Consider the following 16,228-nt stretch of genomic DNA (forward strand, 5'->3'; position numbering starts at 1 on the left):
CTGGTTGGTTTTGCAGTATTTGCTGGTCAGTGAATAATGAATGGTAGCTTTGAAAAGAATTGAGAAAATGGATGGCTCAGTTGCTTCACTGCTACATTGTATGTTATGTAGTCAGATATTTGAGAATGTATCAGAAAGCGGCATATTTCCACCAGTCACTAATCTTTGCCTCGTGGATATGCATGCAGTGATACTTTGACAACTTTGAGGCTACACTTTCTGTATAATGCCTTAAGTGTGATTTGATAGATAAACACTAAACCCAATACCTGTTAACTTCTAACAGCCGCTAACTTGTAAGTTCATATTAATTCACATTAATTACTACTTCATTTCGTGATAAATATCTAAAAACAGTTAATTTTCAACTCTTTGCTACACAAACCAAGCTTACAAAGCCAAGATTTTTTAAAAATCCATACTGGCAGAAGAACTCTTTCCTCTTTCAAATGGCGGAATTCTTGAAAATTAAAGTCAAATTCATCATCATGTGCAAGAAGAGGTTGCTCTACATCATTCCTGAAATGTCTTATTCTCAGGGCTTGTCCTGCAAGATGTGAATGGAGAAGAACAGCAAATACATGGATCCCAGATGGTTTTTCCTGAGTCAAAGCCTGTGAGACAAAAAATATTTCCAGTCTATAAGGAAAGTACCAACATCAGAGAGAGCTGTCCTAAAGAAGTGTCATATTTGACTTGAAACCCTAACTTGGGTTCTCTCTCTCGATGTTGCCAGACCTACTGAGCGTTTCTAACATTTTCTTTTTATTTCAGATTTCTTCCATCTGCAGTATGTCACATTCATGTATTAAAGAAACCTTTATTTTTAACCCCACCCTTCTTCTGTGATACAGGTAACAAAATATTTCAGTATATTCGTAAGAAATTTCTTTGAAGAAGGACCCACAAGAGTCCCCATAATTTATAAAGTTCAACTACTACTGGAATGCGTGACATATTCCCACCTCTGTATACTTCTCCCAAATGTAGCTTTCAGTGGTATATAACTAATTGGAGTAATTAATAGGGCAATCAGTTCCTATTCTAGCGATTGAGTCATTTTTTTTCTACTGGTACATGGACCTCTGCTGTGACAGAAATCTGGCATTGCAGTGGAGACAGTGGAAAACCCAAGATACCAAAACATTGAAGGCTTTTATTAATTTGCCAACATTAAATTAAAATGCTCAGGTCTTCCCAGGCGGAAGGCATTCCACTGCAGCTTCATGGGGATCAATTTGTCCATTGATGTTGTACCTGTTACAATGACAACCATTGCCCTCTTGCTGAAGGTGTCTCCATGGCCGTTGTTGGTCATGCTGCCAGTCCCACAGGAGAACCCCCAGCCGAAGGGCAGTGACTGGCTCTATCTACGGGCTGCACTTTGGATTTCCCAACGACAGCCACTGACCTCTTGCTGAATTCACACAAAAAGAGTGGAGCTGTGGTTAGGTAAACAGTGGGTGAGTTTGCAAATACTTCAGTGAACATACTCAAGGTATCTTATCTCTGGTTATTTTCATTTCCCGTGCTGTATAAGAGAAATGCAGGAGGCAGAAAGTATATGCAATACACTTGCATTTTTGTGATATCACTAACTGTCATCAATGGCATTATTCCTGTGAGTTAGAGGATATACTATTGTATATCAGAAGGAGAGATCACACAAAATGTATGGTTATTAGCCCCCATTGATCTGTGGTATTGGGTGAATCAAATTCCAATTAATTACACTGTATTTTTCTATTTGTCTTGCCACATCAAGTGATCTAGGCATCAATGGCAAGTCCAACATTTATCCTTAATTACCCTTGAGAAGGTAGCGGTGAGCCAGCTTCTTAAACCATTGCAGTCTGTGTGGTGTAAATGCACCCTCAACGTTGTTTGGTGAGGAATTCCATGCAATTAAGGAATCACAGCATAGTTGCAAGTCAAGATGAGCTGTGTCTTGGAGGAGAACTTGGAGGTAGTCATGTTCCTATTGGAACTTTCCTCGTTCCATTAGGTGGAGGAGGTCATGAACTTGGAAGGTAGTTGAACTGGGATCACGGCAGGTTGCTGCATTACATCTTATAAATGGTACACACTGTTGCCATTGTGTATCAGTGGTAGAGGAAATTATGTTTACAGTGGTGCTTTGGGAATTAAATTTCATTATTCTCTGAAAAGTATAAATTATGTCTATGTATTTAAAAAAAACATTTGATAAGATTAGGCTTGAGACAAAACAAGCTGAAAACTGATAACAGGCTTCTGGGAATAATAGAGGCTTTCAAAGAAAATATCAAAAAAATTGAAGATATAAACCAACCTATTTGGTAAGTTTAATTATAAAATTGTGACATTTGTAATTTTGTGATTTACTTTCATTTTGTTTAATATTATGAATTTAACATTTCAACTAAGAAAAATAATAGACAAAGTTATTCAAAAGCTTTTGGCTGATTCAGGTGGTTCATTATGATGGGGAAAATAGAGTTCTCCCATTGTGATATTTTTATTAGTTCTTATGTTATAAAATTATGACAAAACAAGTAAAGTTAATCTGCATTGGAAGGGTATGTCATCTTAACAAGATTGTTAATAAATATAGTTAGACATGGAAAGTGCAATTTTGATAAAAATTAAGAACATTAAAATATTTTGTACTCTACTATTATATGCTAGATATTTGTAGCTATATATTTTAAATTATTATAGATTCTTTCAGAAATCAATAAAAATGGTTTTGAGTTACCTTCATTTATGTTTCAGATGTCACAATCATGCGGCATTTTGTAAAACTTAGCAAAATGTAAATATTTGTAGCAATAGAAAGATGAAGATAATATATTGCCCTAACCACAAGAAGTTTATTACAGTTCTAAATTAATTCGTGTGATTAAATTTGGGTATGTGAAATACTCATAGCAGCACAAGAAATTCTTGACCCAGTACTTTGCAGAGCAAAAACATTTGGTACCAACATTGTTTCACAAATAGCATTCTGGCATGATAAATAAGGACATTTGCCCTGCCTCTCAATTCACTCTTATCCTTGCCAAGTATTATAATGGAAGTAATCTCATTATAGAGATCAACATAAGCCAGATTCCATTTTACTTCACAATTCTGAAAAAAGGGGAGTTCTTGGCAGACAATATATTGCTTACCTCCTGCAGGCATTCCATGGTGCAATGACCTTGTGAAATATATCTTGACATGTCTGGTGGTATCATGTGGTAAAGGCTAACCCAAACACCGGTTTCGATAACTCCAGCATCATATTTCCTCAACACTGGTGTATAGAACAACTTTAAACCAGAGCTATCTACGTATCCTACAGAAAGAAACAGTTGTTAAGTGAACAAATCAGAAACCAAAGCTTGAAGACTAATTTTATTCAATTAATGAGATGTGAAATTGAAATTTTTCAGATACACTTTATTAGATAAGCTTCCTCTTATGTGTTTAATACACAATGCAGTCGTAATGATAACAAAAGTGGTGTAAAATAGTAAATTGGATTGTTACTAAATTATTTGTTTCACAAATACATGATAATGTAGTGGTTAGGTTATTAGAATAGTCATCCAGAAGCCTAAAATAATAATTCAGAGAATGAAATTTCATGGCAGCTTTAGAATTTGAATTAAAATATATAACTAAAGCTCTGAAAATAAAAAGATATGAATTAATGTGATGAAGCTGGTAGATTGTGATAAAAGCACTTTATCAAATGAAATCTGACATTCTTTCTGGTCTGGCCCATATGTGACTCTAGACTCTTAACAGCCTAGCAACTCACTCAGTTATATCAAACTGCTACCATCTGTAGTTTCTCCAGGCAATAGTTAGCAACACTCACATTGAGATTTTTTTTAAAAATAAGCAGAACAGGCATTTCAGTGTGTAAGATGTTAAGCAACAGCAGGCAGTTTATTCAAATGAAATCAAAGTTTAATGGAGTATGTAAGTAGATTGTTTGTCAGCACAATTTTATATTTAATATCTCTTTATTGTAAGTATGTGGGAATTTGAGTTAGAATGCAATTATAATTAGCCTTTGGGTAGCCTATCCCAATTACATCGGAGAGGGCTGCAATTTAACTTCGATTTTAATTGTTCACCTTGTAGTCAAAAGAAAGACACTGGGGTTAATTTTGAGACTGCACTCTCAGTCTGCAAGAATAGTGGCGCGTGCTCAGAACCCAGAGAGCACAATTCACACTGGTGAGTTTCTGATCTTCCCGGCCCCTAGCCAGCAGAAAGACGTGAAACATGCCACGGACCACAGAAAGATAATTTTAATACCTCCCCCTCCTCTCCACCCAACCAAATATTCAGCGGGCACCAGCATAACATCACACTGGCACCATTTATAACAAGCTTACATAAGTTTCTGAGGGGGATTTTGGAGATGAGTGCTCAGGCAGCCAGCACCCTCCACGGTGTGTACTACACGGGGTGCACAGAACAGGACTTCAGGGATACAGAGGTTCAACTCTGACGAAGGGTCATCTTAACTCGAAACATTAGCTCTATTCTCTCTCCACAGATGCTGAGATTTTCTAGCATTTTCTGTTTATGGTTTATACCTGGTCCTACTTCCACTCTAACTTCAATTGTGAACCATCAACCGTTAGAGTCCATGTCGTCTGAAACTAACGTACATCTTTCAGAAATCTCTTAAAACCCAAGCATTGCAAAAAGTTCTTATGGTCTATCTGTTACTTTGTCTTCTCCTCTCTAAATATTCTCTTTCTTTTCTGTTTTAAGACATTCTCCTATGGGAAGGGCAACAAGTTGTTGAGCACCATTTTCTGGGGCTGCAACAAAAACAGCTTGCAACACAAACAGTCTGCTGAACTCAGATGCACTATGAATATAAAGCTTGCCGGAGGAGTACTGAAAAAGCTGCATAAAACTTCACAGTCCCCTTCCTGTCTCTAGAAATAGTTACAAATTCATACTGCATTGCTATACATAGCATTCAAAGAGTAAGTGCTTTGTATCTACTACTTTGACTCCAACAGGGATCATAAATTTGATTCTAATCAATGTTTGTTCAACTAATTTAGTTTAATAAGGATATTCCATTGCCTTTCAAAGCGGTGCATCAATTTAAGACATCCTAAGGGCAAATAGAATCTTGCTTCGGGATACGAACAATATTAAGTTGCAGTAAATGATGTTTTCTTTTTCTGAAATTGTCAAAAGATTTACTGTGTTGCAGTAATATAAATATTGTATTCATGTGAATGGTAGTGGTATGAAACCCACACATGTTTCCCAGATGTAAACTACATTCAAACTAGATTTTTGACACTCAGGCAATTTCTTTTTAAAATCTGTCAACAGCATCAATGTACTGATTACAGGATTTGAGCTATCATGTTGGAAATATTTGTGCATTTGTTTTAATTATATAACGTTCAAGTTACTAAATAACAATTCTTGAAAGAACCTAATGATTGATGGTTACCTACTCAATGTAAAAGTATCCAAAGGCACGTCCAATTTTTGAGAACATCACGTATAGCTTGGCCTAATCAACTCATAAATTGTTGACTCTGCTACAATCAAATGAGAAGCGTTGGAATGGCTCACTTCTCTCTCTGCCCTTTGACTGACAGCAACAGCTGTCTCTTTTTTAAACTTCTTGTAAATTTAGTGAATATTTAACTGTTTCACTGCTCTGATGTGCAGTCCAAAGATGCGCAGGTTAAGTGGATTGGCCATGCTAAATGTCTCCTTAGGGAGGTTAGGGGGGAGTCAGCAGGATAAATTTGTAGAGTTACAGGAATAGGACCTGGGTGGGATTCTCTGTTAGAGAGTCGGTGTAGACTCATTGGGCTGAATGGCCTCCTTCTACTAAGAAGAGACAGGTTTTCTTGCAAGTTTTCAAAGAAAAGGAGTATTTATTATTTTTAACACCCAATTTAAAAAAAAATCTCAAATTCACACATATATCCAGAAGAATCACACACCCACAAAGTAGATATAAAGGAGGGAAGGTAGGTTAAACACTTCAAGAATGTCCAAAAATCAATTACAGGTAGATTGTACAGGTTGATGAACTGGGGATAGTTCCAGGCCTTGTTAAGTGATTTTTCTTGAATACTCTGCAGAGAGGATTTAAAGTCTTGATGGACAATCTCTATCTTTCTTTTCCTTTGAAGTCAGCAGCAAGTTAGTTTATTCTGATGACACTGTTTGTCGCAATTGACTGGTCATATTGAGGCAGAAAGGCTGGAGGGAGAGACCAAAAGTACCAACCCACTATTTGTGCCTATTTATTCCAAAAACAGTTTGTTTTTAACACACGTTAGTGACTTCTATTCACAATCTAGTTAGTGTTGCAGACGGGAGAGAGATGACGGGATACCTTTCCCTTTTTTCCTCACCTCTCTGTTGTCTGCAATAAAAACATAAGAAATAGTAGCAGGAGTAGGCCATCTAGCCCTTTGAGCCTGCCCTGCCATTCAATAAGATCATGGCTGATCTGAAGTGGATCAGTTCCACTTTCCCGCTTTTTCCCCATAACCCTTAATTCCCTTGTCTGTCAAAAACCTATCTACCCGTGACTTAAATATATTTAGCAAGGTAGCCTCCACCATTTCAACGGGCAGAGAATTCCAGAGATTCACCACCCTTTGAGTGAAGAAGTTCCTCCTCAACTCCGATCTAAACTGCCTCCGCACCCCCCCCCCCTTTATCTTGAGGCTGTGCCCTCTAGTCCTGCTATCCTTTCTAAGCGGGAAGAATCTCTCTACCTCTACCCTATCCATCCCTTTCATTATCTTATACATCTCTATAAGATCCCCCCTCATCCTTCTAAACTCCAACGAGTACAGACCCAGTCTATTTAGTCTCTCTTCATAGTCCAACCCCCTCATCTCCGGTCTGCACTCCCTCCAAGGCCAAAATATCCTTCCGCAAGTGCGGCGACCAAAACTTCACACAGTACTCCAGCTGCGGCCTCACCAGTACCCTGTACAGTTGCAGCAACACCTCCCTACTTTTATATTCTATCCCTATCCCTATTATATTCTATCAATGAGATGTGCGTTGAGGAGGAGTGTTTTAAACCTGTTGAGTTGTGATTTTAGGAATAGACATGAAACAGGCTTTCACGTAAATTTAAAATGTAAGAAAAGTTAGCAGGTGGGATTTTCCAGCCGTGCTCACCTCAAGACTGAAAATCCCACCCGAGGTCAAACATCTTTTGCATGGTCCACCCCCACCACTACAATTCCCATGGTGGGCAGGATGGGAAAATTCTGCCCATTGTTTATTCACATACAACACTTGAAATATAAATGCAATGAAAAACACTCACATCCTTACACAAGTGCACGCACACACACACACACACACACACACACACACACACACACACACACACACACACACGTAGAGATGGAGTCTAGAGTTGAAGCATCATTAAGTTATAAGAACATAAGAAATAGGAGCAGGAGTAGGCCATCTGGCCCTTCGAGTCTGCTCTGCCATTCAATAAGATCATGGCTGAACTTTTTGTGGACTCAGCTCCACTTACCCATCCGCTCACCATAACCCTTAATTCCTTTACTGTTTGAAAATTTATCTATCCTTGCCTTAAAAACATTCAATCCACAGATTCACAACTGTTTGTATGAAGAAGTTCCTCCTCAACTCAGTCCTAAATCTGCTTCCCCTTATTTAGAGACTATGCCCTCTAGTTCTAGTTTCACCAGCCAGTGAAAACAACTTCCCTGCTTCTATCTTATCTATTCCCTTCATAATCTTATATACTTCTATAAGATCTCCCCTCATTCCTCTGAATTTCAATGAGTATAACCCCAGTCTACTCACTCTCTCCTCATAAGCCAACCCCCTCAACTCCGGAATCAACCTAGTGAAGCTCCTCTGCACCCCCTTCAGTGCCACTATATCCTTTCTCAAGTAAGAGACCAAAACTGTACACCATACTCCAGGTGTGGCCTCACCAGCACCTTATACAGCTGCAACATATCCACGCTGTTTTTAAACTCCATCCTCAATGAAGGCCAAAATTCCATTTGCCTTCTTAATTACCTACTGTACCTGCAAGCCAACTCCTTGAGATTCCTGCACAAGGACACCCAGATCCCTCTGCACAGCAGCATGCTGCAATATTTTTACCATTTAAATAATAGTCCATTTTGCTGTTATTCCTACCAAAATGGATGACCTCACATTTACCAACATTGTATTCCATCTGCCAGACCTTCGCCCACTCACTTAGACCATCTATATCCCTTTGTAGACTTTGTGTCCTCTGTACACTTTGCTCTGCCACCCACCTTAATGTCATCTGCGAATTTTGACATATTACACTTAGTCCCTAACTCCAAATCATCTATGTAAATTGTAAACAATCCAAATCATTTATGTAAACCATAAATAATTGCAGTCCTAACACTGATCCCTGAGCTACTTATAGCAGAACTACAAAAATTAAATTCCATTGTCAATATTTTTTCCTTTAAGATGCACACAATGCAGACCTAGGTGGGTCCTCCGTCGTGTTTCTATTGATGAATAAAAGTCAGGAGCTTCCAGGTTTTCAATTGGACTCATGGTCAAGTTTCTGTAGAGATGGGGAGTGATTTTCCCAACCCGTTCACTGTGGAAGCAAATCCCATTCTGGGCACTAATTTTCACAAGAGGGCTATAATGGGAATTTGTGCAGGGAGATCTTTGAACATTAATGTTGGGTGTGAACTTGGTTACTATCGACTTGAATGCATTTAAGTATGCATAAACGGCATAACGCCACATAATCTGGGAATGTCAGCTGTTGTTCTCCTCTCCCCACCACCACTGGTGTGATGTCACGCTGGCGGGAATCACCAGCGGTTTCCAAACCAGTCATGATGACCACGCCGGGGTCTCAGAAGTGAGTATAGCCTTATGGTGGTGAGGGATAAGGCAGTAGGTACCCTGACTGTGCCAATCCCAATGGGATTTCCCATTGACTGCACCCCATGCTGGCGGGAAACCTGCAGCAGGGGTGCACCATCAACAGGACCAGAAGATTCCACCGGCATGAAGAGCCAGAAAACTCCAGCCAAGGACAACAGGATGTGTAAATTCACAAGTGGTTTTCGCCCCAATATTTTATTTCTGTATGGTCTCTACTGTAAAACATTTTTCTCTATCCTTCTGTCTGAGTGTGGAGGTGACGTTGCCACCATCCTTTCAGGGTTTGAATGTGTGCAATAAACAAAGTTTTTTTTTTTAGCTGATCCTAGCTCAAGTTTGTCATGCAATTATTTATAAAAAATTGAATCATACAACTACCAAGGACATGGTAACTATGCCACTGCTTATGGAGAGGGAAACAAAACAAAAGCACTTGTCTATTTACAGATGGGTGGCGAGAGGAGAAATGAATGCTGTTTAAATTAACCACTCCCCCCTCACCACTGCCACCGTTCCCCCACCATATCTATAACATTTGTCTGAATGATCCACAGTGGAGACCATCCTCAGCCATGGTCCACTGTCCAAAGTAATGAGTTTAACAGATCGGTTTGTACCCACCTGAATAAACAGATTTAAGTCTGAGTAATTCCCAAGGATGGGCCACTCGCGCTCATTTCATTTCTGCTAGCTTTGTAATTTATAACCATGTAAACTGCTTCTCAGGCTCCTCAACCTTAAAAATATTGTTGTCCATCTTTTTAAAATTTATCCTGTAATTTTAGTCCACTCAAGACAGTCATTTTTGATTAAAAAAAGATGTTTTTAACAACATTTCTGTTCATAAACTAAACTGGAAATTTGTCTGTTTGGAAGTATATTTGCACTATATTTAAATACTTCAGATAAAATATTCTGATTAATAGCCAACTGTTGGTTCTTATTTTGCAGAGTATTGATAGGTTGTTTTTCTGGATGTAGGTACCGACATCTTCAGAGGAAGTTGTTGAGTCTGTACTCTTCTTCAGATATCCAAATGGCTTGAACTTGGATAAGAAGGGCATTATTCAATGTTTGCATATGGCATGAAATTCAGAAATGTAAAATCAGTGTGGGGAATACTGACTGACTTCAAGAAGACATGGGCAGACACAGCAGATGAAAATTAACACTGGGAAGTGTGAAATGATTCAATTTGGTAAGAAAAAAGAGGAGAGGCAATTAAAGCAAAACAGTACAATTTTATTGGGAGGGTGGGGGAGCTTAGAAATAGTGACAACTTAGGGTGTGCATATTTGGCTCTATGAAGCTGGCAGGACATGTTAGCAAGGCTGTTGGAAAACGTACAATATCCTGGCTTTGTAAATAAAGACTTAGAAGTTCAAAACAATGAAATTAGGTTATATTTTTATAATGTGGAGATGCCGGCGTTGGCCTGGGGTAAACACAGTAAGAAGTCTGACAACACCAGGTTTAAGTCCAACTGATTTATTTGATAGTAAACTCACAAGCTTTCGGGGTTAGCCCCTTCGTCAGGTGAATGGAGACTTCTGGCCTCAGACAGAGCATATAACAGCACAGTTTACAGATTACTGATTAGAATGCGAGTCTTTATGCCTAACCTGCTGTTCAAGTCTTAAAGAGGCCAACAATGTGCGTGGAAAGAGCATTAAGCCCACGATCTGTACTATCGCACTATCTGTAACCCCCATGACTTGCCTGGGTTTGCTAAACCTCACTTACTGTACTGTCTGGAGACAATACACATTTCTTTAACCTGGGCTTAATGCTCCTTCCACTCACATTGTTGGCCTCTTTAAGACTTGAACAGTAGGTTAGGCATAAAGACTCGCATTCTAATCAGTAATCTGTAAACTGTCTGTGCTTCATATGCTCTGTCTGAGGCCAGAACTCTCCATTCACCTGACGAAGGGGCAAATCCCGAAAGCTTGTGAGTATACTATCAAATAAATCGGTTCGACTTAAACCTGGTGTTGTCAGACTTCTTACTATATCTTTATAAAACAGTGGTTAGACCTGAGATGAAGTTTTGTGGCCAATTCTGGGCACAACACTTTAAGAAGAATATCAAAGCTGCAGAAGTGACTATCACAAGTAGGTTTACATTAACACTGCAAAGAAGTTAATGTTAAATACCCTGGTCACCACACTCTGACACCTGTTCAGGTACACTGAGGGAGAATTTAGCATGGCCAATCCATCTAACCAGCATATCTTTCAGACTGTGGGAGGAAACCAGGACACTTGGAGGAAACCCACACAGAACATGCAGATTCCACACAGACAGTGACCCAAGCTGGGAATTGAACCCAGGTTCCTGGCATTATGAGGCAGCAATGCTAACCACTGTGCCACCCATATAGAATGGTGCCAGTGTTCAGTTACAAGCCAGAAGTAGAGAGGGATGAATTTTTGTGTCCTGCCTGCTACGGGATTAAAAGGTCCATTGACCTCACAAGATTTTCCAGTTTTGGGGTGAGCATGGCTGGAAAATTCTGCCCAGAAAGGTAAGAGGAGATGTGCTAGTGCTGTTCTAAATCAGGATGGATCTTGACAGAACAGATAGGAGAAACAACACTTACTGGCAGAAGGGTTGGTAATGCAAGGACACTGATTTAATGTAGTTGGTAAAATAATCAGAGGTTTCAGGAGCAAAACAAACTATGCAGCATGTTACTTTAATCTAGAATGTAATGTCTAAAAGGATACTTTCAAGAGTGTCAGGATCAATATTTGAGGTAGAAACAATGGCTGGGCTGTGGGAAAACAACAAGGGAGTGGGATTAATTGGAGGGAAAGCTCTTTCAAATTGCTGGCTCAGGCACAAACCCTGTATGATTCTACATTTGAGTCCAAGTCCAAAAATGTTTTTCTCCTATTTTTGCATCTGTAATATCTTCTTGAATAAAAGAAAAACAGGTGGTTCAGCAGGTAGGTATTTATTTACACGAATATTGTTAAAATAGATTTCTGACCTGACAAAGTGGGAGATGTGCTCAAACACCATTCAGCATTCATTGGGAAACATCAATCCACAAATAGCGCATTTCTCTGTTGGACAAATATCAGGAGAATGGAGTTTCCACTCAGTTCTCCATGATAGGAATCTATCACCTATTGGCTGCCAAAGTATTGAGGCTTTGAATAAACAGAGTTTGTTAGGGTGAATGATGGTTTGTTTGTAAATCAAGGAATTTAGTCCTCTACTGTAAAATTTGGATTTGTCTCTCATAGTGATCATAACAAAAATAATATTTGTTCTTGATATTTGTAATGGATAGAAGAGATGGATTTTGTAAGCTTCACAACTTTAAGAATTTGGGGAGCTCTTTTATTGCCTCATTAGGTTCATTGTGAGTCATATTGACTTTCTAGGTGGTGGAGGAACAGTTATTTCCTAAGTGTGTACACATGCTAGGTGCAGTCAATTTACCTCCTGAGATGAGTGGATGCCATATTTATTATTAAAAACTATTTCATATCTAGAAGCTGATAGTCAAAAATAAGACATCTATTTCTGATAGCTGTGACACATTATATATTATACAAATGAATTTGCAAGTGGATTGTTTAAAAAGTTAATATCGTGGCAGTCAAATTGAATAGTCAAAAACTAGCTTGAGTGAACAAAGAACAAAGAACAAAGAACAACACAGCACGGGAAACAGGCCCTTCGGCCCAACGAGCCCGCGCCGCCGTGCTGAGTGCCTACTTTGGTATTATAGTTTTTTTATTCATTTGTGGGACGTGGATGCTGCTAGTGGGGTCAGCATTTACTGCCCATTCCTAATTGCCCTTGAAAAGGTGGTGATGAGCTGCCTTCTTGAACTGCTGTCCATGTGGTGTAGATACACCTATATTGCTGTTGGGGAGGGAGTTCTAGGATTTTGACTGAGAGTCAATGAAGGAATGGTGATATATTTCCAATTCACGATAGTGGATTGCTTGGAGGGGAAATTTCAGGTGCTGGTGTTCCCATGTGTCTGCTGTTCTTGTTCTTCTAGATTGTAGCATTCTTGGGTTTGGAAGGTGCTGTCTTAGGAGCCTTGGTGCATCTTGTATGTGGTACACACTACTGACATTGTGTGTCAGTGGTGAAGGGGGAAATTGTTCCTGGATAGGGTGCCAGACAAGTGGGCTATTTTATCCTGGATGGTGTTGTGATTTTTGAATGTTGTAGGAGCTTTACTCATCTAGGTAAGTGGAGAGTATTCCATCACAATCCTGACTTGTGCCTTGTAGGTAGTGCACAGACTTTGGGGAGTTAGCAGGATTGCTAGTCTCCAACCTGTCCTTGTAGCCACAGTATTTATATGACCAATTCAGTTCAGTTTCTGGTCAATGATAACCCCAGGATGCTGATTAGGTTGATTCAGCGATGGTAATGCATTAAACATCAAAGGGTGATGATTAGATCCTTTCTTGCTGTAAATGGTTATTGCCTGGCACTTATGTGGCACAAATGTTTCTCAGGCACTTGTCAGCCCAAGCCTGAATATTGTCCAGTTCTTGCTGTATTTGGACATGGGCTGTTTATGATGGGATATGAAGAATCTGAGTGCCTGGTGCCAATTTAGCTACCAGATCACTGGTAGTCTAATGGAAAGTGATAGATGGTTTTGTGGCATGTATTTGTTCAGACATTGGCTGAGGCTTCAAAGGGCTCAAGGTTCAGTCCCTCTGGAGCTGAATCTCACTCAAGTCTGAATTCAGTAACATCAAATTTGTTTCTTTAGATTGGCTGACAGTCATGCAAAGATTAGCCTTTTTTTAGTTCTATTGTTGTTTGTTTGCTCCTGGTGGAATTTGGGCTTGATGGTACTCATTAGTGCATTTCAATTTGGAAGGCTTGAAGCCTCAATTATAATATACATTGACCATATGTACAAACATTCAATAATTTATAATGCTAGCAATTATAAACAATAACAATTCAAAACATTTTCCTGGAATTTTGCCTTTGGTGCTTTACTTTAGAGCAGATTCCTATTTCATAAAGTACAAATTGTCTCTATTTTGTTTTGTAGCAAAATGAAAATGTCAAAACAGGAAATTGGAAACTTAGGAATATCTGCCTGATCTATTATTCACCGATTTTTGGTAGATATGCAAAGGAGGAAATGCTCTTACCTTCCTGGTAATTTGTGTTATCATAATGCATCTCCATCATTACATAAACTGGATCAGCCGATGTTCCTAGTGAAAGTCCCACATCGGGAGGATAGGAAAATCCCTGTCATAATTACAGGAAAAACAACTGCAAAATTATTACTTAATGCTGGTAATATGAACTCAAAAATAATTTCTAAACCCAAAATGTCAAAAGCATTAGCAGATATGCATAAGGGCTTGGGGCAATTTCATTCAGAAATATTGTTTTAATAGTAATTTCTATTGCATTGTAAAATTTCTAATGTATGATTTAAAATATTACTCCCATGGTGAGTTTTTATATAGAACATAGAAAACCTACAGCACAAACAGGCCCTTCGGCCCACAAGTTGCGCCGATGATATCCCTACATACTAGGCTTACCTATAACCCTCTATCTTACTAAGTCCCATGTACTTATCCAAAAGTTTCTTAAAAGACCCTATCGAATCTGCCTCCACCACCACTGCCGGCAGCCGATTCCATGCACTCACCACCCTCTGAGTGAAAAACCTACCCCGATATCTCCTTTGTACCTACTCCCCAGCACCTTAAACCTGTGTCCTCTTGTGGCAGCCAATACAGCCCTGGGGAAAAGCCTCTGAGAATCCACTCAACCAATATCTCTCAACATCTTATATACCACTATCAGGTCACCTCTCATCCTTCGTCTCTCTTAGGAGAAAAGACCGAGCTCTCTCAACCTGTCCTCATAAGGCATGCCACCTAATCCAGGCAACATACTTGTAAATCTCCTCTGCACCCTTTCTATGGCTTCCACATCCTTCCTGTAATGAGGCGACCAGAACTGAGCACAGTACTCCAAGTGGGATCTGACCAGGGTCTTGTACAGCTGCAGCATTATCTCTTGACTCCTAAACTCAATTCCTCGATTGATGATCAATATAGATGAAGGTAAGCTCTTAAACAATTTGAAAAGTGCATTGAGAGCACTGTGATGATGGTATGTGGTTTCTGTACATTTATATACTGATACTTATCCATTCAAAGAACAAAAAAAAATTGCATTTGTGTAGATATGGGATAAAGTGCAAACCTTTAATTAAAAAAGGTTAAAATGTATAATATATTTTGACAATGCTTTACAATAGTGTTGCCTGATGCATCAATTGCCAGCACATGCGGCTGATTAAGAATCCAGATGTGGGTTAATTACATTTTTGATCAGTGAATAAAAAACAAGAAAGAAATATCGCTATTAAAGCATGTACTCACATTACACATATCCACAGTTTTACATGTGTGTATTTTAGCTTTCATCTGCTTTTATTGGTAAAATGTTAAGATGAAAATTCTAGCATATAAGTGTCTTTGACAATTGTGCATACTTTACTGTTTCTTGGCTGATGTACTAAAATGTCGGTGCTGTGATGAATCCTTTGTATGAAAAAGAGAGCTGTCAACATGGTCAGCTCAACTAATCAGCTAACACAGTGGTCAGCATTGCTGCCTCACAGTGCCAGGGACCTGGGTTCAACTCCGGCCTTGGAGTGGAGTTTGCACATTCTCTCCATGTCTGCAAGGGTTTCCTCTAGGTGCTCCAGGTTTCCTCCCACAGCCCAGAGATGTGCAGGTTACGTGGATTGGCTGCGCTAAATTCCCACTTAGTGCTCTAAGATGAGGGAATTAGCAAGGTAAGTATATGGAGTTACAAGTATAGGGCTTGGGTAAGATTCTCTGTCAGAGTGTTGGTGTAGACCAATGGGCTGAATGACCTCTTTCTGCACTGTAGGGATTCTATGATTCTAAATGCAACAGAAGTCAATAGAAGAAAGTTGAGACAACAATGAACAGCTCTAACAGGGCATGTCATGGCAAAATGTAAGCAGTTAACCACACATCTTTTAGATGAAAGAAAGGGAGGTTTGGAAGACTCATTGTAATGCGCAAACGCTCTTAGCAGTAAAACTAATGAAGTTTAAGAGGTATTCATAACTGTTAAACAGAAAGGGAGAAATTGCACAAAAATGTTCTATATCTCATGATTCAATGGCAGAATTCTAGACTTTGATGAAGGAGAAATATAATGGGGCTAAAGCAACCAGTGAGCTGGGAGAAACAAGCTGAGGCCAAGTAGTGTGGGCTTCCTGCTGGGTGTCCTAGCCTC

At 39.2% G+C, this 16,228-nt stretch overlaps 1 protein-coding gene across 1 annotated transcript in view; it reads right to left on the reverse strand.

The window, feature by feature from the left end:
* moxd1 (monooxygenase, DBH-like 1) overlaps positions 1-16,228 on the reverse strand; it is a 70,378-nt gene that overhangs the window by 15,020 nt on the left and 39,130 nt on the right. The window contains exons 6-8 of the mRNA XM_080193295.1: positions 14,080-14,182; positions 3,153-3,319; positions 423-614 (exon numbers count right to left, since the gene is read on the reverse strand). Of these exons, the coding sequence (XP_080049421.1) occupies positions 423-614; positions 3,153-3,319; positions 14,080-14,182 (462 nt within the window). The remainder of the gene's footprint in view (positions 1-422; positions 615-3,152; positions 3,320-14,079; positions 14,183-16,228) is intronic.

This window comes from Carcharhinus amblyrhynchos, chromosome 7, assembly GCF_965287045.1.
Source record: "Carcharhinus amblyrhynchos chromosome 7, sCarAmb.v2.hapA, whole genome shotgun sequence".
In the NCBI taxonomy this organism is placed as follows: Eukaryota; Metazoa; Chordata; class Chondrichthyes; order Carcharhiniformes; family Carcharhinidae; genus Carcharhinus; species Carcharhinus amblyrhynchos.